Genomic DNA, 25,174 nt, shown 5'->3' with positions numbered 1-25,174 from the left:
TCTTGCTTTAAGCCATTATTGTAAAATTCCTTCCAAATTTTTTCTATAAGATCATCAGTAAATCAGTAGGAAGATTCTTATCAGATGATGAGTAAAACTAGACATAGTAAAAAACCAGTCCTCACAAGTACAAATCACCTTCCCGCATGTGAAACAATTTTACTATATCTGTATCCTTAAGTCACAGGACAAATATAGTGATTTTTCTTTCTAACTGGTGGAGTAATTATTGACACTATTAATTGATATTCTAGTGGATTTAGCTTTCCAGTGAGTTTTGCTTTTGGTCTCATGACTTCGGGAGAATATCTCAGACTCTGCTGGGGTGGAGTGCAAATGCCTCTGTAAGTTCCTCCTGCAAGGGTGACACTGGCGCAGCCAGGAGAGACAGTGTCACCTGCAGAGGAGCCCAGGAACCAGCTCCCAGCCCTTAGCTCAGGGAATGTCTTAAGGGAAGGAGAGGAAAGTCAGTGAGTCAGTGTGGAATGCCTTGCTTTCTTGCAAGTAGAAATAAATGTCTGTAGAGACTCCTGATGGCTGTGAGGGTGAAAATCTCTATGTGTGAATCCATCACAGCATTGGCTGCTGGGATCCAGGCAGCTGTACCGTCCCCTGCCAAAACCCCTGCTGCTTAAAGTGGGTGTGACCTCTTACTTTTCACAGCCAGTTTCCTCCTGGCTGATGGAAGGTGAGGGCTGGATACCCCGGCCCCACATGCAAGCACAGCCTAATACAGCTGCACCCCTGCTTCTTGCACCTTCCCAGGACAACTCCCTGTAATGCAGACACACACAAGCAGAGGTCAGGGAGTCGGCATCATCCCTCCAGATGGGAGAGGCCTGGTGTGCCTGGGACTGCACGAGGCCATCTCCTGCATCCCTGGGGCACAGGGTCCACACAGTGGCCCCCTCCTGCCTCACACCACCTCCTCTGCCACATCTGCATCACCAGTCTATGGTACAACATATTGTACTCTTTAGGAAACAAGCTCAATGCTCCTGGAATTAGGATCTGAGTGACGCTGGCTGAATCATAACCTTTAAAAAATAGCGCTTTTTTTTTTTGTTCTATTTTTCCTGCAGTAGAACAAAGCCGGATTTAAAGGTCTGCTGTGGGTGGATGATTGCAACCCTTGATCCCCAGCCAGAAGCATTACATTACATAAAGAGTTTTTTTCTTCATTAGGAATTAATCTGTGCTAACCAACTGTCAAGTGCTGGTAACGACTGTTTATTAACATGCTGCCCTCCCCAGACTTAGGGGCATTTAACTGACTTGTTACATTAGATGTAATATGAAAATGCACTTATCCATATCCCAGGCATTCACGGAGCCCAGTTTTCTGCTTGCCTGCCCACGCATGTGCTGGTGCAGGGGAGTGAGGGCAGCCAGGCAGGGCAGGGGCTCAGCCTTCCTCCTGCCTCTCCGCTGCCTGGCTGTGGGATGTAGCCTCAGCCCATCAAAGCCTTCCTTGCTGAAGAGGTGAGCTGATGAAACAGACCTGTCTGTGAAAGTCCTGCTTTGGATTTTACAGGGGGCATTATATGCCACCACAGAAGGAACCAAAGTTCGCAGAAATGCCATAGGCATGGAAAAACCCTCTATGCATTTATGGAATGCATGAGTTCACTGATGATTAAGTCAGGAGAAGGGTTTATTCTGCCTGGTCGGATTTTTGTAAATGTTCAAAACTAGTCAATCTTAGCAGGTGTTACGGAAAAGATAAGGCTGTTGTTCACGAAAGAGTTATCACCTCTATGCAGCCTAATGAAACATTTAAAGAAATAGCTGAAAACATATACTCCCCTTCCCCCCCCCAAAAAAATCATGCCGCTTCTTCTGCAGAAGGAAATGTTGGGTGCAAGCAGGGTTTGATAGTGGTAGGACAAGGGGGAGCAGTTTTAAACTAAAAGAGGGTAGTTTAGATGTTAGGAAGAAATTCCTTACTGTGAGGGTGGTGAGACACTGGAACAGGTTGCCCAGAGAAGCGGTGGATGCCCCATCCCTGGAAATGTTCAAGGACAGGTTGGATGGGGCTTTGTGCAACATGGTCTAATGGAAAGTGTCCCTGACAATGGCAGGGTTGTTGGACTGGATGGTCTTTAAGGTGCCTTCCAATGCAAACCATTCTGTGATTGCAGTAAGGCTGCTGTGAGATTTTTCTGTAAAAAAACTGGGGGGCTCTGAGGAGGGTCACAGAGCGGAGGTCACTTAGTCCAGGGAAGTGAAGAGCAGAGGAAGCCTGAGATATATCTGCACAGTCTTAGGTACATAAACTTTCCTTCATATCCACAGGGCGTAACAGATCCAGCAAGGGAGATTCTGCCTGGCTACTGGTAAACATTTTCTAATTTTAAGGCTGTTTAACCACGGGGGGTTGCAAGTTTTTAAGAGCAGTCTGCACAATCACCTGCCAGAAATGGTTTAAATGCAGTCAATGATGCCTTCAGGCACAGGAGCATTGGCTGCCTGGTCTCCCCGCAGCCCAGCTAAGCCCAATTCACCTGACCATTGTGGCAGCACTAGGCAGGGCAGCCTCATCCTGCTGGTGGGGATGTGCCCCAAGATTATAATTTCTGACTCCAGAAAGGTGTCAGTGCTGGAGCCGGGTTGAACTTCGCTGCTCTGTGCCAGAGACCTGGCACACACTGAGCCCTTGTGCCATCTGGGTGCCCTCTGCTCAGGCACTCAGGGACCCAGCTCAGCAGCTTTACCCTCTCAACTCTTGAGAAACATTTTTCAGCCTCTTGTATCTCCTCTGTGACTGCCATCAGCTTCTTGCTGTGTGATTCCCAATCTCCTCTCCCAGCCTTGTGGAGAGCAGACACAAGGATCAGGATAGACCTCAGGAGGCTGCCGGAAGGGTGTCTGCTTAGCAGCAAGTGTGAAGTCTTCGACTCCGTTACCTGCTCTAGTGACAGCAGAAAACGGGGAGGCTGGGCTGGGAGATGGGTGACGTGCTTAAGGTGTTGAGGCACATCTGGGTTCAGGAGGCAGCTGGGAAGTGGCATCGGGGTCAGTTTAACACCACAGTGCTGAGTAGAACTGGAGAGACAGCTGGGTGTGTGAGCATGGAGGTTCATGAGAAATGAACATCAAGGCATTCAACTCCATATAGGCTGAGCCAGGGACCAGAGACATGCCTTGGAGCAGCCATGAAGCTTTGGAACAGGCTCCGTACTGGGAATGGATGTGCCTGGAAGAAACTGTGAGCATTTCAGGGCTTAGATGGCAGCTCAGCAGCATGGGATGGAGAGACTGAGGAATGAAACTGGGTCTAAAGTACGTCCTGAGTGGTTGCTCCAGTCTTGGGTGCACTGGTAGGTCCTCCTGTGGGCTGCTTCTTGGACCTGCACCCACTAGTCAGCTGGGCCATGATGCATCTCACAGCTGCGTGTCATGCAACTGCATGGCCTTGATTGATACCTGAAGTGAGGGTAAGCCTTGGACTTCTTTCCAAGGCTGCTTTCTCCTCCATGAAATCAAACCTTTTTTTTTTTAAATTTGTGGCAGGCTGTTTTACCTCTTCCCAATTAGACTTCAACTAGTTGGTTTATTGGATTCACAGGGTAAGTAAACATATTACAGGCAGCATTTGCACTTGCAAAGCAGCCTCAAATGTTCCTTCCTTTGGCAGAGCATCAACACAAAGGTGGTTTGCACTGGAGCTGTTAGTCACTTATTTTCATAGCTTTTGTCACCAGCTGAGATGTGGGAAGAATACTGACATGCTATAATGTTTACGTCAGCTGCCAGAGAACTAAGGAAGAGAAAGCACAGACATTACAGCCATGATTTAAGGAAAGCTGGAGAACTGAAAAGCAGTTAATGGCTTGGTAAAATACTGCCTTTGGCACAGTCACAAGAATACTTTCATTTTTGGGGGGACTTTTTTCCTCTTCTTGCCTCTTTCCCTACTTTTCTCTCTTTTTAAAGGAAGTCATGTCTGGCTAAGCACTGCATGGCTGCATCTGCACAAGGATGAAGAGGACATGGGGAGAGCCCTTCTGTGGGAGGCTGAGAAGGGAACGGAGAGCTGACAGGTAGCATTGTTCCTAGGCAGCATCACTGATGGATACCATCATCACCAGGCATCAACACTGCCAGGCTCCAGGCATTCCTGTACACGTTAATGAGGTACAGAATGACACACACAGTGTTCCTGCCCCAGCCTTAATGTGTGAGTGGCAGTGAAGGCTCTCAGCAGCTCTGCCAGTGCTGTTTCCATTTAGCAGCTCAGTTCAAAATAGAGTTGCACAGCTTTTGTGTCCTCTGTCACTTAGGGCACAGAGTGCCCAAGAATCTGGGACAAACAATTTGATCCCAAGTAATCATCAGGGCCTCCAATTTCAATGCTTTCCTTTGCTTTCTCTTCATACACCAGCACTTCTCCAAACAAAGGAGCCCTTTGAATCAAGGGCTCCTCCTCCTCTCCTGGGTCATCACTGGGATTAAAGGGAGGTCTGATGTGGCAGGAATCTGACGGGAAAATCCTGCAAACAGATACTACCTCTTCAGACCAGAGCACCAACCTCCCTCATGGAGAAAACACACATGGAGAGCACTCATCCCAGCCCCAGAGTAAGAGAAATGCTTCCTTCAGTGTGCCATCCTGGGGCCGGATCAGAGCCCTCTGGGGAGGGGGGACACTGACCCCATGAAAAAAGTGTCTCATAGAGGCAGAGAACATGGACCAAGGCCTGAGGAAATGTCCTTTGTTGCCTTCCCCAGGGTGGCAGTTTTCATCCATGACTCCATCATGGATGGGGGTTGTGGTTAGGGTGAAGACCACCTGAGGTGGTTAGTGTCTCCAGATCTGGCCCAAATGGCAGTTTCCTTTTCTCCTCCTCACCTGAGCACCCAGCAATATGTGTTAGATGCCAAGGTTTCTGTCTGGTGTAAGTGACATGGTCTTTCTCTTGTGCAGCTCCTCAGAGAGTGTCTTGTCTCCCTGCCTAGCAGCTGAACAACTCTGCCTTTCTTGTTTTATAGAATGGTAGCTCTCCTGAAACTCTAGATGCAAAAAGAGCAGTAATTTTACTTGGAGGCTGCTGCAGTTACAATCTGTGCACAGCACTGAAGGTCTCCTCATGACTGAACCTATAAAAATGTGGTCATTAGGCACCTTAATAAGAAACGTTTAAAATTTCACGGTTGAAATTAATTTGGATCCCAATAAAAATCCAGATAAAATGGAAACAGCCAGGAGGCTAGAGAGTTTTACAGCTCCAGTGTTCTGTCCCATTTCCCAAAATATATTTGTTCAAGTAATTCAAACTGTCGTTACAATTAACTTGTCCTTTCATTTCCCTCTCTGAATTCCCTCTAAGCTAAACACACAATTTTCTTTTATAAATCTGTGTGACAAGTAGAGCATTAAAATCTTTCCTTTTTTTCCCCCCCACATCATTTATATGCATTTTGCACAGGTTGAGTTGCCAGGCACTTTTCCTAAGCTAATTTCTATGGTTGCAAGTCATATATCTGCACTCAGAAACTCTCTAAGAGACTTGTGGAAGAAGTCCAATTTGGACAACTGCCCCAGAGGCGTCCTCAGTATTTTCTCAAAGGGAGGAAATCTTAAAAATCAGGCACCAAATTATCTGGTAAGGGTTTTGCTGCTTGCTCCGAAGAGCGGGCAGTGCAGGGCTGTCCTGGTTCCTGAGTACCTTGTAAAGGGAGGGCTGGGGGACACATTTCATGGCATGCCGATGATGTACTCCCCATCTCTATGGTGCTGGCTGGATGAGCCGAGAGTTGGGGCTACATCTGGGAGCTGTGCAAGTCTCTTTGTGTTGGTGTGCAGGGGACTCTGCCCATGGCTGCCACAGGATGTGGCCACCGCATTAAACCCTGGCTAAGGACCAGCTAATGACACACATGGCCAGAACTGAACCCAAATCTCTAGCCAAAATGGCTATGTCACCTGCACTGCACCATCTCTCATGATTACCCTACAGCTGGTGGGGATCCCATCACTTCTGGCAGAAGATATCGTTTTCATGCCCAAATCAAGAATTGCCACATGGTGACATGATTCCCAGGCACTGAATGCCTTGGGAAATTTGGATCCTCTGACTCTTGCCTCTACAGCAGGCTCTGCTCAGCCTGGCAGTTGCCTCTGTCCTGCTGCAAGAACTGGATATCAAGAGCAACACCTTACCCTTGTTCGTGCATGATTTCCCTCCCCACCCTTCTCACTTCATCTGAAATGATAATTCCTCTGACCAGGAAAGTAATGACCCTGATATATTATTTCAAATGTCATTTTTGCAAAGGCATTAATCAGCTTAGTGTGAGACTGGATTACATTTTAATTTTAATAGTGCTAAATTCTTGCTGTTTTTAAAATACATTTTCCTGATCTTTAAATTTCAGCAGGGCAGTATCTCACTAATTTAGACTGTACCTTGCTGTAATCTCTCCATTGTGAAAATTTGACAGATGACAGCCATTATTAAGCCTCACCCGTGCACATTTACTTTAGTTCCATTGTCTGTATTAGGGATAATAGATGAGATTGGGCAGACGGAATCTCAGAGCAGTTTTATCTTCCATCGGGATGTGTGGAGACAACAGTTTCAAAGGCACAGAGGAAGAATTAAATGACAAGTTCTTATTTGTAGTCAAATGGAGACTGAGATACATACCTGTCATTTGGGCTTTTGAGAATGTGCCACTAATTGTAAAGAAATTATTACAATTTCTTCAGTTGTGGGCTGCAGTTTTCACAAAAAGTCTCCATAGCTTATATCTGTAATTAACAGCTCCTTTTTCCTGAGGAGCTTTGCATGCTTCAAAATCTTTACATGTTTACACTACATTTCTTCCACCTTTTGAGATGCTTTTTACCTAAAATCAATTAAAAGTGAGGTGTTTATTCAAATCTCCAAACAGAATTAAAATCAAATTTAAAGGTCACACCATGAAATGGACTCTTTTCCACCCTTTCCATCTGTTATTTTATTACCAGGTTTGATTACAGCAATCAGCACAGTGGATTGCACCCATTGTACAAGTTTAGCATCAGCATTTCTTGCCTCCTTCTCAACACCTCCTCTTTCAGAAGGAAAATGTGAGCAAACTCCTATTTTTTGCTAATACCTCATTTCTTGGGCCTTGGCTGACAATAAGAGCCTTTTTTCCATTCAACATAGTAAGTTTTCTAGGCATAATAAATGGTAATTTACATACAATATATTACAATTTCACATATGTACACTATTTAACATAGGTACACATCCCAGTGTCATCCTATGTTATACATTACACCTGCATATACATTATACATACGTGTACATATCTATATAGTTACTTTTTTTTCAGAGACATGATTTGGTTAAAAGTAAGTAAAATGACAGTGGAGCCAGATGTACAAATAAGCAGAGCTGAAATTTTCTCTCTTCAGAGTTGGACAGGGTTGTCTGGAGAAGGCATATTCATCAATGACCCCAATCTCCTCTGCTTAGATCTCCTGTGCATTTCTGAAAATCCTGTCCTTCAGTAGGTTCATTGTCCAGATGCTTAGTGCTTCACAGAATTGGGTTGTATCCATCAAACAGTACTCAGAGCCTAGCTTCAGGCACTATTTCTCAAAACATTGGTTGGATCTTGCAACTGGAAGTTAGACAATGCTCGTGGAATCTCTTGTAATCCAGGGGAAATCAAGGGTGAAATATATTGTCAATCTACGCTTCAAATATTCGTTCTACCTCCATGTCTAGCCACTCTCCTCTTCATAAGCAGAAAAATACAATTCCTAATGCTGCCTGAAGAAGTCTCAGCTTTATTTGTATCTACGTTTTTCATCTGTTGTTTTAATGAATAATAAGTGTAAATGGTGCCTAAGTTTGAGTATGGATTTTTTTTTGCTTTAATGGAAAAACACCCACTTGATGGTTTTATAGGCTGTATAATTGTGTCTGGCAGAAACAGACATCAATCTCTATCAGTTATGTACACATGCAAATAAAATAACAGTAAGGTATTCTCTCCAAAAGATGCTTATTAGACATTTAAACTACAGGCAATGCTAAAACAAGGATGATAGATCTAAAGGACATCTTTGTCATAACTTCTAAGGGAACAGGAGGTGTAATAAAAATAAATGGCAAAGTAAAGCACTAGGACTCCTGTTTTTTGTATGCAAGGAGGCATTATTCATTGACAGCACTCACTTTTTGGCTGTTTGGCTACATTTATCCCTGGTTTAATATCATTATAATGCAGGGGAGTTTTAATAGCATTATAAGGCAGGGGAGAAACCTGCTTTCTTCCACCTGAACTGATTCAGAGGATGCATTTGAACAACTTGCTGGTAACTAAGACAAAATCAGATTCCCACTGGGTGACCTGCTCAGAAATCATAACCATGCCCCACACGTGCTGGCTGAGCAAGTTAAGCCCCTTGGCAGCTTATGAGGTAGGTAAATCTTACTGCTCCTCACTTTCTAGATGGAGGAGACAAGGCACTGAGAGGTTAAATGGCACATGCCATGGGCAATGCAGGAAGACTGGCAAAACAGGAGGGCACAGGAACCAAGTTTCTCACTCCCTGTGCTCTCTGGTGACTTCATGGTGCAGTTCTGCTGCCTTTTCCCAGCAAAGGTCCCTTTGCTGTGCTGTCCTGCTGCCAGCTGGGGCACTGGTTCCTGTTTTGCACTCAAAACTGCTAATGCTGAAGAATGCACTGTTATGTCCAAACTTTAACCTCTCAAAAAAGGAGTGGTCTATTTCTTTAATATTTTTTACATCTTTCTTGTAGTAATCTCCACTTGTCAATGTGAGAAGTATCGAGGTTTCAGCTTCAGAAGTGATGGGTGGTAAATGCACTGACCTGCTGTATCAGGAGACAAGTGGCAGGCTGGGGTACAGCACAATCCATCCTCTCAGACACTTCCATGTCCTTCCATGGCTCCTCTTCTTGTCAGCAATTTCAGGGATGTATTTTCTCACTTTCATGACCAGACAGAACCCCATTTATGTCAGTTATTAACAGGGCTGACAAAAAGGGAACATGGTTGTTAATTTTAGTTTCATTAATTTCATTTTCAGTAAATCAGTGTCACCATTGGCTTGACTTAGGCAGTAATATTTGAGGGAAAACCTGGGTTTTGTTGACAGCCAACACTGTTGTTGACAATTCTCTACCACTTTTTACATCCCTTGAGATTTAGGACATAAGAATAACTGTTAGGGTAAGCAAAAAATTTCACATGCTGAGAAATAGTTATGGCTGCATTGATATTTTTGTTTGCTTTCTCTTTACTCTAACCTCAGTCCTGGCTCTTCACGTTTCAAATTCTGCCCCTACTGCTCCGTTTCAGCTTGGTAAACAAATATTTTGATGTAGATAATCTCCAACACAGCCGAAAAGTCATTCTGTTTTCTAAAAATAAGGAGCACGCAAACCTGAGCATTGTTGTCTTGTTGCTATAATATTTCTACATTTGGGCTTTGCAGTCAGTATTGTTAGCAAAGGAAGGGGAGATATCACAGGATGAGAAAAGAACTGCCAAGTACATAAGCTTGTTACAATGCTTTGCAGCAGCTTCAAAGGCCTTACATTGACCTTGGACCCCACAATATTATTCTTGGCCATTTAATCTCTGCCATACCTCTGTTTCTGCAGAGAGAGATTTTGGCAGACACATCTCCCTTTTGATCCCAAATGCCTGGGAGGACATTGTGTTGACTGGGAGAGGCACATGGGGATGTACAGTTTGTCTGTGGGCTGCACTTTCCTCACAGGAAAACCTTTGAAAACCATGTGTTCTGCCCTCAACACTATTTTCTGTTTCTTGGGAGGGAATGTGAAGGTCCCAGTCCTAGGGGCACACCGTGTGTGTGAATGCTACAGATCAGTTCCCCTTCTCGTTTTAGAGAGTAGGTGCTATATATCATGTGCTGTGTTCCATTGACATAGAGAACGTGTGCCTAAACCTCCCCGCTTTCATTACCCAGGTACCCTGGGAGCCATCTTCTGTGAGTCTGTGGGCTTCTTAGCTCTCCTTCATCATCGCTCCTTACTTATAATCTTACCACTGACACAAACATACCACCTGTACTCTGTAACCAGTCCAGCTGACCTTGGACAGTCAGCTGCCCTAATAGTGTTGATGAAGATCCTATCCAGAGAAAGCAGAATTTGGACCCTGAAAGGAGGCGTTCTTCATAAAACAATTGAAAAAACTACAATGCTAATATGCCAAAGAAAAATAAAATAATTTTCTCAAAAGCAGAGATTTTTAAAGGAAAGGTTCATTCAGTCCCCTTACAGGAGATGCACTGTCCAGACCTTCCATTGCAAGTTGCATTTATCTAATTCCTTACAGCTCACATGAGCACTGTTTCTAGTTGTCCATTGTACAGCAGGCACCACCAGCATGGCCAGCACCTTTTGGGTGTAAGGTGAGTGCATATTTTCAAGTATGAGAAATGGCATGTGTCTTAAAGCAAACAGGAGCTGGGGTGTGGGTTGGAAATCAACCAGCACAGCAGGTTCCTCCGTGATGCCTGTGCACGGAGTTGCCTGCTGGAGTCCTCCCCTTTGCCCTTCAAAGAAGCAATAAAAGAATCAGTTTTCTGGCTTTGCATCCAGATTAGACTGAAAAAGTACCAACAAAAGAGAGTTTCATAAATGTGTTCTGATTCAGTCACTGCTGTGCCAGCATGCTTAGCTAAAGACAGACCAATATATCAAATTAAAAAATATATAGGTGCCTGGGAATATTAATCTTGAGTATTTATCAATTGCATGAGTGTTCTGGATGATGCGCAAGCCCACATGACCCTTCAGGCCTCTCTTCCTTGATGAATTAGATTCATTGCTCATAGCCAAATGCACAACTATCTTTTCTTGTTTTTCTTCTTCTGGTACCATCTGGTTTCTTGTATATCCTGCCAGGCTGTTGGCATCAGATTCACTGTAGTTTCCATCCAGCATCATAGTTTTCGAGTGAGGTATTCCACACGAACATGAAAACTAGAAGCATAAACAAGAAATACAGCTGAACACTGGAAGAACACATGAGCAACAGAAATTATGGCTTTCTACTGATAGACAGCTTGTAAACAGTTGAGCTTGAAAATTTAGTTGAGATGTTGTTTCTCTTTGAACAAAAAAGTCACTTTGGATTTTTGCTTGTGTTCCAAAAGTAAAAAATGGGGTTTAGCTCCACTGCTTGGACAAGCAGCTTCAGAAAAGATTAAAAAAAAATGCTTAGCAGACATTTAATCTAAGCAAAAAGTTTTCTTAGCTAGTTCTTGTTCAGCCTTCCTGTCTTGAGATTCCCTGTTTTTCAGTCTTGATGTTTATAAATATTCAAGGACAAGATGCAGTTTTATCTGTAGAAATGGCTTGTCCAGTACATGTTATGGAAAAAAAAGGCCCAAGTTCTGGTTTCACAGATACACGTTTTCTTTGTAAATCTGATTTTAAACCAAGGAGATGACTTGCTAAAAGCCTAATGTAAAATCCCCACTCTATTGAAGTTAATGTCAAAACTTGCGTTGACTTTAACAGTGTACATCCCACAAGTTTTTTAGACTGCAGGTAGAATTTTGAATGGCAAATGCCACATTCTACTATTTATAATCTGAAGTTTTCCTGTTCCAGTAATATAGATGATGTATTTGTATACAATGAAAATGGACTCCCAAACCTTTCTGCTAGGAGATCTTGCCTCTGATTCCCCATAGACCAATTTCCTTACCCAATAATACTTTGCACCCAATTCCCACCTCCACGAACTTTGATCTATGATGTTTCCAAAGACTTGTTTTCAAGGATATGTTCAGCTAAAATAATTAAATATATGTAGAAATTTATATATCAGAATATATAAATATGTATATATTTATCAGTATGGAATATTCAGGATGCTACTGAAAAACTCTGCAACCAATGTTTTTTTTTCAAATTATTTAACCAACAGATCACATTGCTTACTGAAACCTTAAAATCTACTTAAGGATTGCTTCCTCTGTTCTTGTCATAACTGAAAGATTTGATATCAGAAGATTATGTTCAGAAAAATATGACAAGTTAGTACCCCACTTACTTTACTTTTTTTGAACACTCCATGGGTACAACTGAACATTAGTTGGGTTTTAAGAAATATTTTATTCTAAGCAGGTACACTTCAGGAAAAAAAAAACCAAAATCACAATGAAACAACAACTGATGACAGGTCCAGGAGACGGTGTGTGTAAGGGAAAGCAGTTAATGACAGTAAGCTAATTGGTGCAGAACTCAGCAGAGAAAGAAATTCTGCAGATTTGCTCTCAGCCCCCAGATCAAATTAAACGTCCCATGGCTTCATGTACTTTTGATGACAGCCACCTCTGTGGACAAGAGACCCTAACGTGCTAGAAACCCATCTTCACAGAACGCAAAATTACACTTATCCTCAAATAGGCACGTAGATGCAGAGGTATGCTACCTAATTTCACCCTATGTAGACTATGCCTACAATAACAATTCAAAGATTGACAAAGAGCCTCCTTGGGCATGGGAACTCAGCTGACAACACTATTAGAGAATCAGAAATGTCTCTAGACTAAATTTTATCCAGACCAAAAAGCATTGAAAAGTTCCCACCTATGGCTTGGGAATAAGCATGGGGCAATGGATCAAGTGCCGCAGCCATTTCACATCAAGTTTTAGATACTTCATGCCTTTGTCCCAGGTATACTTAATTTCTTAATGCAGACATAACAAAGCTCTTCTCTGGGCAGCCTAACATATTCGTATTAGGATTTTTTGGTCTTTCATAGAGGAGCAGCATTGGCTGACAATATTTAAATTTACAGTGAGAAATGTCACTTCTGCTTCTTCAAGAGCAGTCACCTACATTTTGCCACAATCTCCTCAAATAATGCTGTTCATTATCTCTGTTCCTGTTCCCACCACTGAGAATTAATATTGTCACATGCTGAAGACTGCATAGAATATTCTCCCTAGTGTAGTAAAAAGGCATTTGCTGAACATGGAATTCAACATACAAGACTCAACAAAGGGCTGATTTATGGCATAAATAACAAGCTGGATGTGGGAAAACATTCCTGAAAATTTAGCAGACAGTAGTAAACCGTCTCAAGTTCATTTTATCCCTCTAGTACAGAGAAAGACAAAGGAGAAGGGTTTTCATCTTTAAAACTACAAGTTTATTCTAGGCAAGTCAAACCTAGCAAGGATGTTTTTTGTTTCTTCACATGAAGTGTAAGATGATGTCTTCTTTGGACATGGGATGTCTGAGCAGAGCTGGCTAAAATGCCTCATGTGCAGCAAGTCAGACACACTTGACTTACTGTGCTTGCACAGAGCATCTCTATCTTATGTTGCAGAGAAGTGCTGGGCCCCAGGTGGGGACTAGGATGGGGGATAGAGAGATTAAGTTACTCAGGACCTGTTCAAGTAGCATTCCAGAATCATACTGTTGTTGAGAAGGCTTTAGAGAGAGGCAAAAATTCAGTCACAGAAGTCTGTTAAGTTTATTCCTATTGCTTTTTTAAATATATCTAATTACACCTTTTATGAGATGTCAGCTAGGAAAGGTGCTGGGCTGTTAGGTGGTCTGTTAGGCTGTTAGGTGACTCAAGGAAGTCACAGGAAGAAGAGAAAGGGGAAGAGAAGGACATGCAAAACCTACAGAGTAGTTCAGAGAGGGAAATGTCATGCTCAAATCATATGAAAGATGATATCAGACTTGGCATTTCCAAAAGGCTGATACAAATTTATCCAGAAATCAAAGGCAGCAGATGACCAATGGCACCTGTGAAATAGTGTGGAGAGTCCCTCCTGGGAAGAAAGAAGCTGCAAAACATGGTGATGTCCTGAGTGTATGTGGACTGAAAAAAATGTGGTCCCAAGCCTTAGTATTGAAAAGCTGATGTGTTTTGCTTAACTACTAAGAAAAAGGGCTTACAGGTCTATGAGATCATTCAGGTTGGAAAGAATTTCAGGGTGTCTCTAATCTTATGTCCTGCTCACAGCATGGCCAGGCTGCTCAGGACTGTATCTGGTCAGGTCTTGGAAAACTCCAGGTATGCAGGATGAGACTTTTCACAGCACATTAAGAAGTACAAGCATAAACTTAGCTGACTGTTGTTTGTGCTTGGTAATGGAGAACACTTCTACTATTAGATCCATTGAATCCAATTTCCAGAGCAAAGCTGTCTATAGAGGGAAGAAATGAATTTGCTGCAAACAAAAGCCTTAGCTTAAAAATACAGGAATTGTGGAAGCTGCAGTGGAGTATCAGATATTATACTTTCCCCTCTTGCCTATAACACCACTCCAGGTTGCAGTCTTCCCCAGTTCAGGTCACATTCTCCTCTTCTCTGATGTTTCTGTGAAGACCCTGTTTTTCTGGGGTTAGCAATTCAGCCTGAGGTGGAGCACTCTAAACAGACCCAATTACACAAATGGTTGTCGGTGTTTTCCCATTTACAGACACAAATCAGTCAATATAAAGACCAGATCAGCCACAAGGGGAATAAAGGAATAAACAGATGAAGTTTTTCTCACCCTTTTCTGGAGTTTCCTCTCCTTCCTCTCTTGCACCGTTGTCAGGTAATTCACAGCTGCATATTCCAACACCGAGAGGAAGACAAACACAAAACTGACCCACAGGTAAATGTCCACGGCTTTGATGTAGGAAACACGAGGCATGGAAGCATTCACCCCAGTGATGATCGTGGACATGGTCAGCACAGTGGTTATCCCTGGACAGAACCAAGAGAAATAAATGTTATTGACTGATACAGTATATAAATCTTTTTGTCTCTAGAAAAAAACCCAGAAATTATGGTTTACATGATGGTCTAAAATATATTCAATATCAAATAAACATGTGTTACGTATCTCTTTTGCCAATGCAGAACTGTTCCACTGCTTACACTTCTGTGCTCATGATGGGTTGAGTTTTGAGGAGCAATGATTTCTCTAGGAACAACTCTCTCCTTATCCTCCTGGGTTTATGACACAGTGCTCTTAAAACACGTTTTTAACACACTTAACCATAAGGTCAGGTCTGCTAAGACCAGTGGTGACAGAGACCCCTGTTTCCCAGCTGTACCATTCTGTGTTACAGTCATGGCTTTTTGCAATTGTTCTCACCCAAAGAGACTCTGGCAGGAACTGCTCGGTGATCAATCCAGAAGGACACCCAGGACAACATGACCATGAGGGTGGCAGGGAAGTAAGTTTGGAGCAAGAAGAAGAAGATGTGTCGACGTAAAGTGAAGTTAATGTAGAGTCGATTGTACCAACCTTTGAGAGAGGAGGAAACCCAGAGTCAGTGAAAAGAGCCTTGACAGTAGGCACAGAGAGGTAAGATCTTTCTTTTGCTATTTTAATTCTAAAGAGTAGTGAAAAAAAACCTGAGCTTACAAAACACGTATTGTCCAGACTGTGGAGACTACATTTCAGCAACATAATCCCAAGAGCCCTCTCGCAGGCAGTTAATACAGCATTAGTTTTAGCAGTAATATTAAATCAGAAAAGATCAATACCCGTGCTACTGTAGAAAGCCAGTCTTGATGTAGTGTGGAATTTTTGTATCAAAAACTGAGACAAAGAAATCTTTTCATCAGTTTTCAGAGATTCATTCCCATTTTTCCAGTACAGCATCAGATCTTCATCAGTGTAAGCATCTTAGGGAAAGAAGAAACATGATGTGAAGTGACTTTAGCTTGGAGGTTTGACAAAAGCTAACAGATGCAGTCTTTGGCATGAAGTAATGCCACAAATAAGTTTGCTAACAGCACTGAGTTAAAAAGATCACACGATATAATATATCATGACAAAAATAAAAATTCAGGTCATCCTGATTCAAGGAAACACATCCTCTTTTTACTCTACACTGATGGAATGACAGCTAGAATGGCACTCTTCTGAACATCACAGATCAAAATTAATTGATAAGGTATTGCTGACTGATAAGAATAGATCAGGAAATAATCATGGGTAACACACCTGAATTCAGAGGAAGGAGGAAACATAGACACCTCAAACACAAACACTCAAACTGTCTTAGAATGATAAAAGCAAAAAGGATATGTATGACCTGAAGCAAAAGTCTAGAAATATTTTAAAACTATATATGAGAAACAGAATTTGTAATCACACTAGGTATCAGGAATGGGGAATGAGAAAAGGGTTATCAAGATGGTCAGGGGCTGGAGCACACAGCTTAAGTGGCTGGGGGAACGGGGTTCGTTCAGCTGGAAGAAGAGCAGTCTGTGGTGGGGTCCAGCTGCTGCCCTGCTGAGGGTCATAGAGAAGATGATAGCAGGCTTTTCTCAGACTCTTCATCAAGATAGAGAATGAAAGGACAAGAGGCAAGGGATGCAAGTCACAGCAAAGGGTTGTTTCCAAGCAGGTAAACTTTTTCAGGATGAGGGCTGTCAAATATTTCAACAAGTTGCACAGAAAAGTTGTGGAGCCTGCTTTACCTTGTTCAAAACTGAATTGGACACAGCCCTGAGCAACCCACTATAAAGATCTCCCTGCTCTCAACAGGGCACAGCTGAACTCAAGGAGCAGCTGACCTCAACACCAATGTCAATTACCCTGTGATTCTGCTGTTTGTAGAGGAATGTTTCATTCAAATAGCTGGGAGGACCTCAAAACAACTACATGTTAGTCTACACTGGAGAAAGTTTACAGAACAGCCATGAAAACTTTACTGTTCACATTACGTTCTCCCCAGAACCAATCCTTCCTGAAGAAGCTTAGCCCAGGTCACAGTGTTTGCAGGATCAGGATTATGTCATAGGATGTTTTCCTTGCAAATTCCCCTGTCTAGCAGCATAAGAACTAGACATACAACACTGTTGAGTCAATAGAAAGTCTCTTAGTAACTTAGAACTATCTTTTTTTTCAGGCTCTGAAATAAAAAGCATTCTGAAATGTGTCCAGTGCAATGTTTGTGCAGCCAGCCATGAAGCACGTCTAGCGAGAAACACAGATACAACATACAGCTTTCCAGCTCCAGAGAACATGTCTGAGAGTCCAGGGGGAAACAGCTGAAGTCCATGTTGCACATTGCTGTCACTGTGACCCTAGAAGTCGAAAATGAGAAGAAAAGTTGGTTTCTATGAGGAGCGATCAAGCAGAATGTTATTGCACATAATTATTCTGCAGCTTTAAAGCCAGAAATTATGCATGATGTTAGCATAAAATCCCCAGGAAAATTACCAATTATCCAAGTTCAAACGAGATGGATTATACACAGAAACTCCAAAGGAAGATGTAATTTCAATATCTACCAAGGAACTAAAGCACTATCTTGAACATTACAGTTATACTAATATCAGTACAGTCAGTCCACTGTATTTTATAGCCAAGTATTTCCCTACAAAGCAACAACATAAAATAACTTCACCATTTACATTTGAAATTTCTCTTATGTACAGCTCAATTAAGGTTTCCTCATTTTCCCCGTTGCTCAGTTCCCTCCATAGTCACCTCAAGAATGATTCAAGTCCAAGGAACATGACCATCCTTATTGCAAGCCACAGAATTGCTCCAATACGTATATTATTAAAGAAAAAGCAGTTTCTTTCTGTTCTCAATCAAATTATTTAAATCTGAGGGGTATATTTCTGGGGCAAGGGATGTAAAATGGATGCAGCTTATTTTCAAGAAGTGAGATTTGCCTCTGTTAAGTTTAAGTCTAAGCTGAAGGGCTGCAGCAATCACAGCTCCAGTTTTTAAATTAGTCCAGTTGTGCACATTGTTACATAAGAAGTTTTCCAGTGGGTCAGTGAACTTTCTCTTGCAGACGGATTTGCAGTGGAGCTCTCAATTTAGTAGGCTCAAATCAGCTGTGACTCATCGTTTCAGAAGCCAACTTACGTTAGCGGTGACCATTTCCTAGATTTATTGCAGATGTTGATAAAGAACTTTTCTTCTGTTGCAGGGATTGAGATGCAAATCCTACCCTGATCTACACACTCATTACCCCTGAAAAGCTCACATTGTTCATTTTGACCATAAAACTAGGGCAAAATTTTGCCTTATGTGCAAAATTTAAAGAATGTTTTTGGGGATATGTTCCAGAAGGTGTATTGAGGCAATAACCTCCCCTAATTGCGTGTAGCATTTAAGCTTGTATAACTCAGTCTCATTATTTTCTTTCTTTCTTTAATTTTTTTTCCTCAGCATCACCTGAACTATGGCACAACCTGTGGTCAATAACAATTCATTAGCCAGTGACAGCACAGAAAATCAGCTCATCAGTAACATATTCCTCAATTAGAGTGCAGCGTTCAGGTGCCCATGAAAGCCCAAGGCCGAAATGAGGAATGAAATGTCTCTCAGCCCAGTATCAAACCCTTGCAGACATCTCAAGACATCTGAGGGCATTTCCAGCACGACCGGACACCCATGTTTTGTTAGCCAGATCTTGTTCTGAGTGTCCTAAACACCACCAGGCCCAAATGCCATGAAGATTCTCATTCTTCTTCATTTTATGTATCAAATTATCCATTTAACTCTTGTGCAGTCAGCTGTGGTTAACTCACAGTCTTCTCTCTTATGGATAACTTTAAAAATTCACATCACCTCCTTGACAGATAACATAAAATTTTCAAAGTAAATACTCTGCATGTGTGCAAATGAGCAGACCTGAACAGAATCAATGTTTGCCATTAAAAATACTTGTTCCTTCATTTTGGTTGTTGAGCACTACTAATAAGTGGTTTGCTCCTGGCTTTAGAGCATAAGAACTGTGGGGTGTGAGCAATGGAAACGGACACTCAGTTACACAGAGCAACAGCTGTCAGGAAGGTCCCTACCCTCCTCCTGCTCTTCTTCCCTCAGAACTGACCCAAGCTTCCATCTAACATCATTCTTTATTTTTCTTTCTGCTTCTTGTCTCTCCGGCTATATGGTACCTTCATCCTCATCCGGTTCCAATAAAATACACAGTGTCTTTAGGTGCTTAGTTTAGGTGTGGGTAATCAGACCTCCCATGCAATAAATGGATTTAAATGGGTTCATAACAGGGAAAGTGTTCTTAAGTGTTTGATCAAGTTGGGACTTTCATCATTAAATCAGGCAAAATGAAGTAGCCATATGATGCATCTCTTTCTCACACACACGCACATACTTCTTTGTGATTTTACAAATTTGTCCAGGGCTTTTAAAATAAATTCAGTAGAATTGTATTTGGACTATGAAACTTTGCTTTAGAGTGAACTTTAGAACCCCCTAGTTCTGTGGGATATTGTCTTACTTGGGACAATATTGTCCTGCTTGGGACCATATTGCCCACTATGCTTATTCTTCAAAGAGAAAGAGCTTCCTGAATCAAACTTTATAGAAAACCTTTTCTAGTTTTTGAGAATCATTTTGCCATATCTGAAGTGAGTAAGTTCCAGAAAGATCCTAGAACAGAAATCCTTGGTGACAAAACATTCCAAGGTCTCTGTACACTGAGAGCACGTTTTCTGCCCTGGGGAAATATCCTTTTGTTTGGGCTCTTTAGCTTTTCTCCTCTGAAAGTGTATTTTTCTCCACTTTTCTTTTTGCCTTCTTCTGAAGCAAATGAAATCTGCTGGGATGCTGATGTGAGCAGCCGTAAAGGTGGCCTGGTTAGAAGGTTAGTAGTTTTTCTACTGAGCAGAAAAACTGCCTTCTGAAAAATATTGACAGAGAAAGGCCTGCCAGCCTGGCAGCCAGACACATCCTTGAGAAGCACAGCTGGCCTCTTTGAAATGCAGATGGGGTACCTAGAAACTGGAGACATCCTGGAATATCATCAACAACTGCAAAAAGAAAGGGATTTAAAAGGCAATTTATTATCTGGAAAATAAAAATTTGTCTGAAAGAACAGAAAACATCCTTATCTATTAGTCATCACAGGTGAAAAATAGAAATTACCAGCACCTATTGGCTGCTCAAAGTGATAGTGTCCTACACCCTCTTATATCTCTGGATATAAGGAGGACATTACTTTTACCCAAAATGAAACCTTATTCTCAGAGAACTTTCCATGCTGCACGTACTTTTCCATTCCTAACAGGTTGAATTCACTGCATGAACTTTCTACCAGCTCTGGGACTCTCACTGGGGATGGCTGGCTGACTCCAGACCCTATGACTCAGAGCACCTCTGAAGTGCCACTCTGTCTGTTGTCTCATTGGACCCCTCTGGGCCCACTTTGGAGGCTGTCTCAGTTTGTCCTTCATTCATAGGATGATTTGGTTCATATGATGATGGAATCACTTGATATCAGTATTATGCATTTATACAAGCAGTTTATCCTAAGTGTACCTGCTGGTATACTGTTGAAGAGTTGCTCCACTAATGATAAGTAACCCGTGAAAGCATATACCTAGTTAGTTATTTCTGTTATTGGCTGTTGCTACATGATTTATGGACACTAAATTACTGATTGCTGATAGTAATTTGCAATAGCTTGATATGTATATTAATATTCACTTTATTAATCATAGGTAGTGGTGATTTTGTGGTAGTTTACTTGCTAGTGGTGATTTTTGTGGTATTTTTGGTAATCTGTAATAAGGTAGAGAATTTTAAAGGATTAAGCCTCCATGTCCTTGTGTATTACAGAATTCTGCAAACCCACTGTCACGATCTGTGTACACCCACAGGATGGGTAACCCTCCAAGTCATGACAGACGTGCCTCAGGATTCTTCCAGCCAACAAATCTACTGGAAAACCTGACTGCCTTTAATACTGCCATTTCAGCATCAATAAATTTAAACCTTTACATCAACACGAAAACACCACCACAACAACAACAAAAAAATTTCTAGACAAACAGGAAGAAAAATAGGATAATTATAGAGGTCACCATCTGGTATATCAGCAGCTTCCAGTTTAATCACAGACTGACCCTGGGATGAACATTCCTGCTTGACTAAGCCCTCCACTGACTGCAAAGAGTTGAGGGCATGCTTCCCCTGGGGAGGAGATTATCCTGTTACTCCCCAAAGCATGGTTTCTTTCAGTTTCCTGCAAAGCATTTTGAACTGCACTTTCTGGAAACAGGGCTCTGCATCTGCAGTGTGAGTAGCAGGATTGGCAGTAGCAGTCCTAGTGATCACCAAAGTCAAGCCAAGAGCAAAATTGACAGCAAAGCCCCAGGGGATGCTCAGGAGCAGCAGGGCTGCACTGTTACCTCATGCTGTAGAGGACATGACCATCAGGGAACACTCGCAGCATGATGTTATCTGTGGTGGTATCATGAATGAAGGACCTCTTGGAATGCACAAAGAAGACATCAGGGACCCAGATCTTCTTCACCAGCCTGCCATCAAAGGTCATGCTCTTGTTGTTGGTGCTGGGAAAGGAGAGACGCTCATCCTTCCAGTAGTGCCTTAAGTATAAGGTCATAGTGAAATCCTTCACAAAAAATGAAGAGAACCAGAGAGAGGTCTGTCAGTGCTGCACTCTACAACTGAAGAAAAAAAGAAAGAAAACTCACCAGAAAGAAAACTCACTCCTACCAGGTAGATAAAATCTCTCCACTCTCAACTCCTGATTCTTTCCTAGACTAATGATCTCTGTGAATAGATTTTCCTGAAAAAATAATTTCAGCCAAAACAAAGCATAAACAATCAATTAATGTCTTACAGTATCCAGTAATGTTCAGTCACAAAAGGGATATAAATATGTCCCAAGAGAAGCAATGCCCCACAGAAAAAATTCTTCAATCCTGGCAAAATTATCTTGCAGGACAATGGTATCAATAGCATGATCTAGAGGAAAAATTGTGAAAGTTAGCTTAATGATGAGACTAAACATTAAGTAATTTATCCCCAAAAGAACTAAATTGTTGCAAACAGCAACCAAGTGACTACCATAAAAGTGTATAAATAAAGTTCCCTTTTTAAGCTTGTTGAGGGGGCAGGAGCTTCAGTCACATAAAGAAAAACATCTGTTTGTTGATCCCAACCTGGCAACTGTTGCTTTCAGAGCTGAATCTACTCTCTCATTCTGAGATCAAATACACTTCTTTTCTTTATATTCACAATTAAATGAGGGGTTATGGGAGCTGCCAAGCCTGAAGAGGCAACAACACAGGCCAGGACCTCTTCCTAACCACGCAGCAACCACTTTCTAAAAACAAAACCAAACAATCAGTTTGGTGAAAAATGGTAACAATCTCCCCTGACTCTCCGCTTCAAAGGGCTGTCTGGTAATAGCCTTGCATTGCCAATAGGTTTTTCATTAGTTTGGCAAAGAAGGCTCTAGTGCCAGTCCTCGTCTTGCTGCCCTGTATGGGACAGAGCTGGCCAGACACCTCCCTCTCTGACCGTGGCAGAGACCTGCCAGGGGGACACTTCTGCTCATCCACCTGCAGGTCCCCATCCTAGACTGGTCCCAGGCTCCATTGCTGCTCCTCCCAGGGATGCTGCCAGCTTCTGTTCCCTACTGGAGACTGGTCATCTTCCCCTTACAACTACAGTCACAAAGAAATACTTCCAGCAACTGCTGCTACTGACAGGCTTAGGTTGCAACCTGGCTGGACGAGTCACCCTCAGGGGAGGGACATCAAGCTCATCGGCTTGACTAGAGCTGGGAAAAAAGAAATAAAGGAAGAGGCACAACTGTTGCTTTCTTAGGAGTCAGTGCAAGTTACAGCAGAAGTCAAAAAAGGTGTAAAAAAGAGCCTGGATATTCAGGCCAGTCCCTTGGCCATGACATGAGATGGAGGGACATGGGGCTCCAGGTGAGGAGGACCATTGTTGTAGTTTAACCCCAGCAAGCATGTAGGTACCACACGGACACTTGCTCACTCCTCCTTCCCCCGGTCCCCGGCCAATGGGATGGGGAAGAGAATCAGAAAAAGTTGGGTTGAGATAAGAACAGTTTAATAATTGATATAAAGTAAATAATAATAGTAAGATTAATGAAAAGGGTCATAAAAAGAGAGAGGGACAAAACTTCAGAAAACACAAGTGATGCACAATACAGTTACTGACCAATTCCCAGCCTGTCCCCCAGCAGCAATCAGCCCTCTCAGCCAACTCCTGCCAATCTATATACTGGGCATGACCTTCTATGATATGGAATATCCCTTTGGCCAGTTCAGGTCGGCTGTCCTGGCCATGTCCCTTCCTGTCTTTCTGTGCTCCTCCTCACTGGCAGAGCATGAGACACTGAAAAGACCTTGACTTAGGGTAAGTCCTACTTAGTCACAACCAAAACACTGTGTTATCAGTATTATTCTCATATTAAATCCAAAACACAGCACTGTACCAGCTACTAAGAAGAAAATTAGCTCTATCCCAGCCAAAACCAGGACAGCCAGGCAGCTGGGGGTTGCGGCTGCAAAATGCCTCTGGGCAGCTCCATCATCAGAGCACAGGGGAACAGGGAACGATGTGGCATCAACCACAGCAAGGCTTACAGCCTCAACAGAGGAGTTGGAAGAGACTGCCTGTAGGGACAACATGAGAAGGGGCACACCACATTCCAGGTCACCCCTTTCCCTGTCCTACCAGGCAGGAGCTTCTTCTCTCTCATGCTCACTCCCTTTCTCTCTCCAAACAGGTCAACACAATGGTCAACTCTCCTCTCTCTCCAGTGGTCAACACATAGCACACCAAATGCTGCAAACACAAAGCCAAAGTGACAGCTAAGTATAAAATCTAAATAAAGGAAGTTTTTCATGGCATGAGTCAAATGAGGCAGTTTGTTGACAGCTTGTTCCTTTCTGACCAGCACACATGCTATTTACAAGCAAAAAAGGGGGTTTATTTCAGCACTCATGAGTAGGAAAATCCCTTAGGAAACAAGTTTTTACAAGAAACTGAGAGAAGGATAGTACCTGCCAGAGGCACAGCAAATGAGCATACACAAGTACCTCAATTTTGATGGCACATTTCATGTTTGTGCTATACTCCAGGCAGCCCCAAGAGCATGCCCTGTCAATGCACACAGCAGCAGCCCATCCATGCTGACCAGACTGGCACCAGTTTTAAACCCTCGTGCTTTAAACATCTCCTGGCTGCTCTCACTGACATGCACTGTCTTGCAGATATGATGGGTTGCGGCTCCTGACCCTTCTGTCTGGTGCTTCTTTAGAGCACCAGGTGACTGCTCAAGCAATGAGCACGTAAAGACTGCCCAGCTGACAGTACCTGATTTCCAGGGCCACTAACCCTTCAGAGCAGTTTGAGATAAGCCCTGCCTGCAGCCTTGCCCTGCCTGCAACTGGCAGCCAAGGAGGGCACCCTGCTGCAGGCACAGGTAGCCCCGGTCCCCTGGCTAACAGCTTACTGCCCACTCTCCTCTCTGCAAACACCCATACCAGGACAGTTTGTTGGAAAAACAAACCAATGTAACTCAGACTGACCTGAGAGACCATTCTTCTACCCCAAATACATATTAGAAACCACTGTAGAAAGTGCTTGTCATGTGCTGGGAGAACAGGACTACAGAGCTATCAACAGCCAAGGGAAAGAACTGACCTCAAAGCTTTCTGACAGGCAACATTTTTGTTGAAATCAGATGCTCCTGACAGAAATCATTGTGAATTATTTACTAATTAGGTCTCTTTGCTAATCTGACATTATCTTGATATACCAGAGCCTCAACTCTCCTTGTGGCGGCCATTTCCTATGCTGACACCTCCCTCCTACACACCTCATTGCATGCATACCCCCAAAACTTCTCTTTCAATATCCAGGCAGCCAAGCTCCCTTGTTTAATCCTAGAAAACAGAATAGTTTGGGTTGGAAGGGACCTTTAAAAGTCATCTAGTCCAACCCCTCCAAAATGGGATGAAGATGTAATTGCACCACAGTAAAAACCACTCAAGCTAAAGCTCTTCCTTTGTGTTTTGTCTAGACCAGAGAAGATACCCAAGAATAGGGAGGAAAAGGCAGAAGGAGGAAGGAACTAAGAAGCTTCCTCTTCTCCTTTATGTTCCTCTTTGCACTTTCCTTTCCAGTGTTTTTATTCCATTTCCTACAGCAAAAACCAGAACAAAACAAAAACAACAACAACAAAAAACCCAAAACAAAACACAAAACTAAACGAAAAAATACACAAAACCCCAAACAAACAGACAACACTTCCCCCCAAATGTACACGAACATTCATGTGAACTCAATGTTTCCCTGAGGAAGAAAATTCCGGCAGTAAGCACAGCTTATCTGAACTTCACCTTATACCTTCAAACCTTCGTA

The 25,174-nt window shown here is 42.6% G+C and overlaps 1 protein-coding gene across 1 annotated transcript in view; it reads right to left on the bottom strand.

Annotated features, from left to right (window-relative positions):
* Positions 1-9,912: 9,912 nt before the first annotated feature.
* GABRR2 (gamma-aminobutyric acid type A receptor rho2 subunit) overlaps positions 9,913-25,174 on the bottom strand; it is a 34,524-nt gene continuing 19,262 nt past the window's right edge. Inside the window, exons 4-9 of the mRNA XM_027695439.1 lie at positions 21,157-21,380; positions 16,985-17,067; positions 15,517-15,657; positions 15,122-15,274; positions 14,531-14,727; positions 9,913-10,984 (exon numbers count right to left, since the gene is read on the bottom strand). Of these exons, the coding sequence (XP_027551240.1) occupies positions 10,676-10,984; positions 14,531-14,727; positions 15,122-15,274; positions 15,517-15,657; positions 16,985-17,067; positions 21,157-21,380 (1,107 nt within the window). The 3' untranslated portion in view covers positions 9,913-10,675. The remainder of the gene's footprint in view (positions 10,985-14,530; positions 14,728-15,121; positions 15,275-15,516; positions 15,658-16,984; positions 17,068-21,156; positions 21,381-25,174) is intronic.

The sequence above is a fragment of the Neopelma chrysocephalum genome, unplaced genomic scaffold (genome assembly GCF_003984885.1).
Source record: "Neopelma chrysocephalum unplaced genomic scaffold, ASM398488v2 Primary Assembly neopelma1_23b, whole genome shotgun sequence".
NCBI lineage: Eukaryota > Metazoa > Chordata > Aves > Passeriformes > Pipridae > Neopelma > Neopelma chrysocephalum.
The sequence above is the reverse complement of the archived record's forward strand: the minus strand, read 5'-3'. Positions and strand labels throughout refer to the sequence as shown.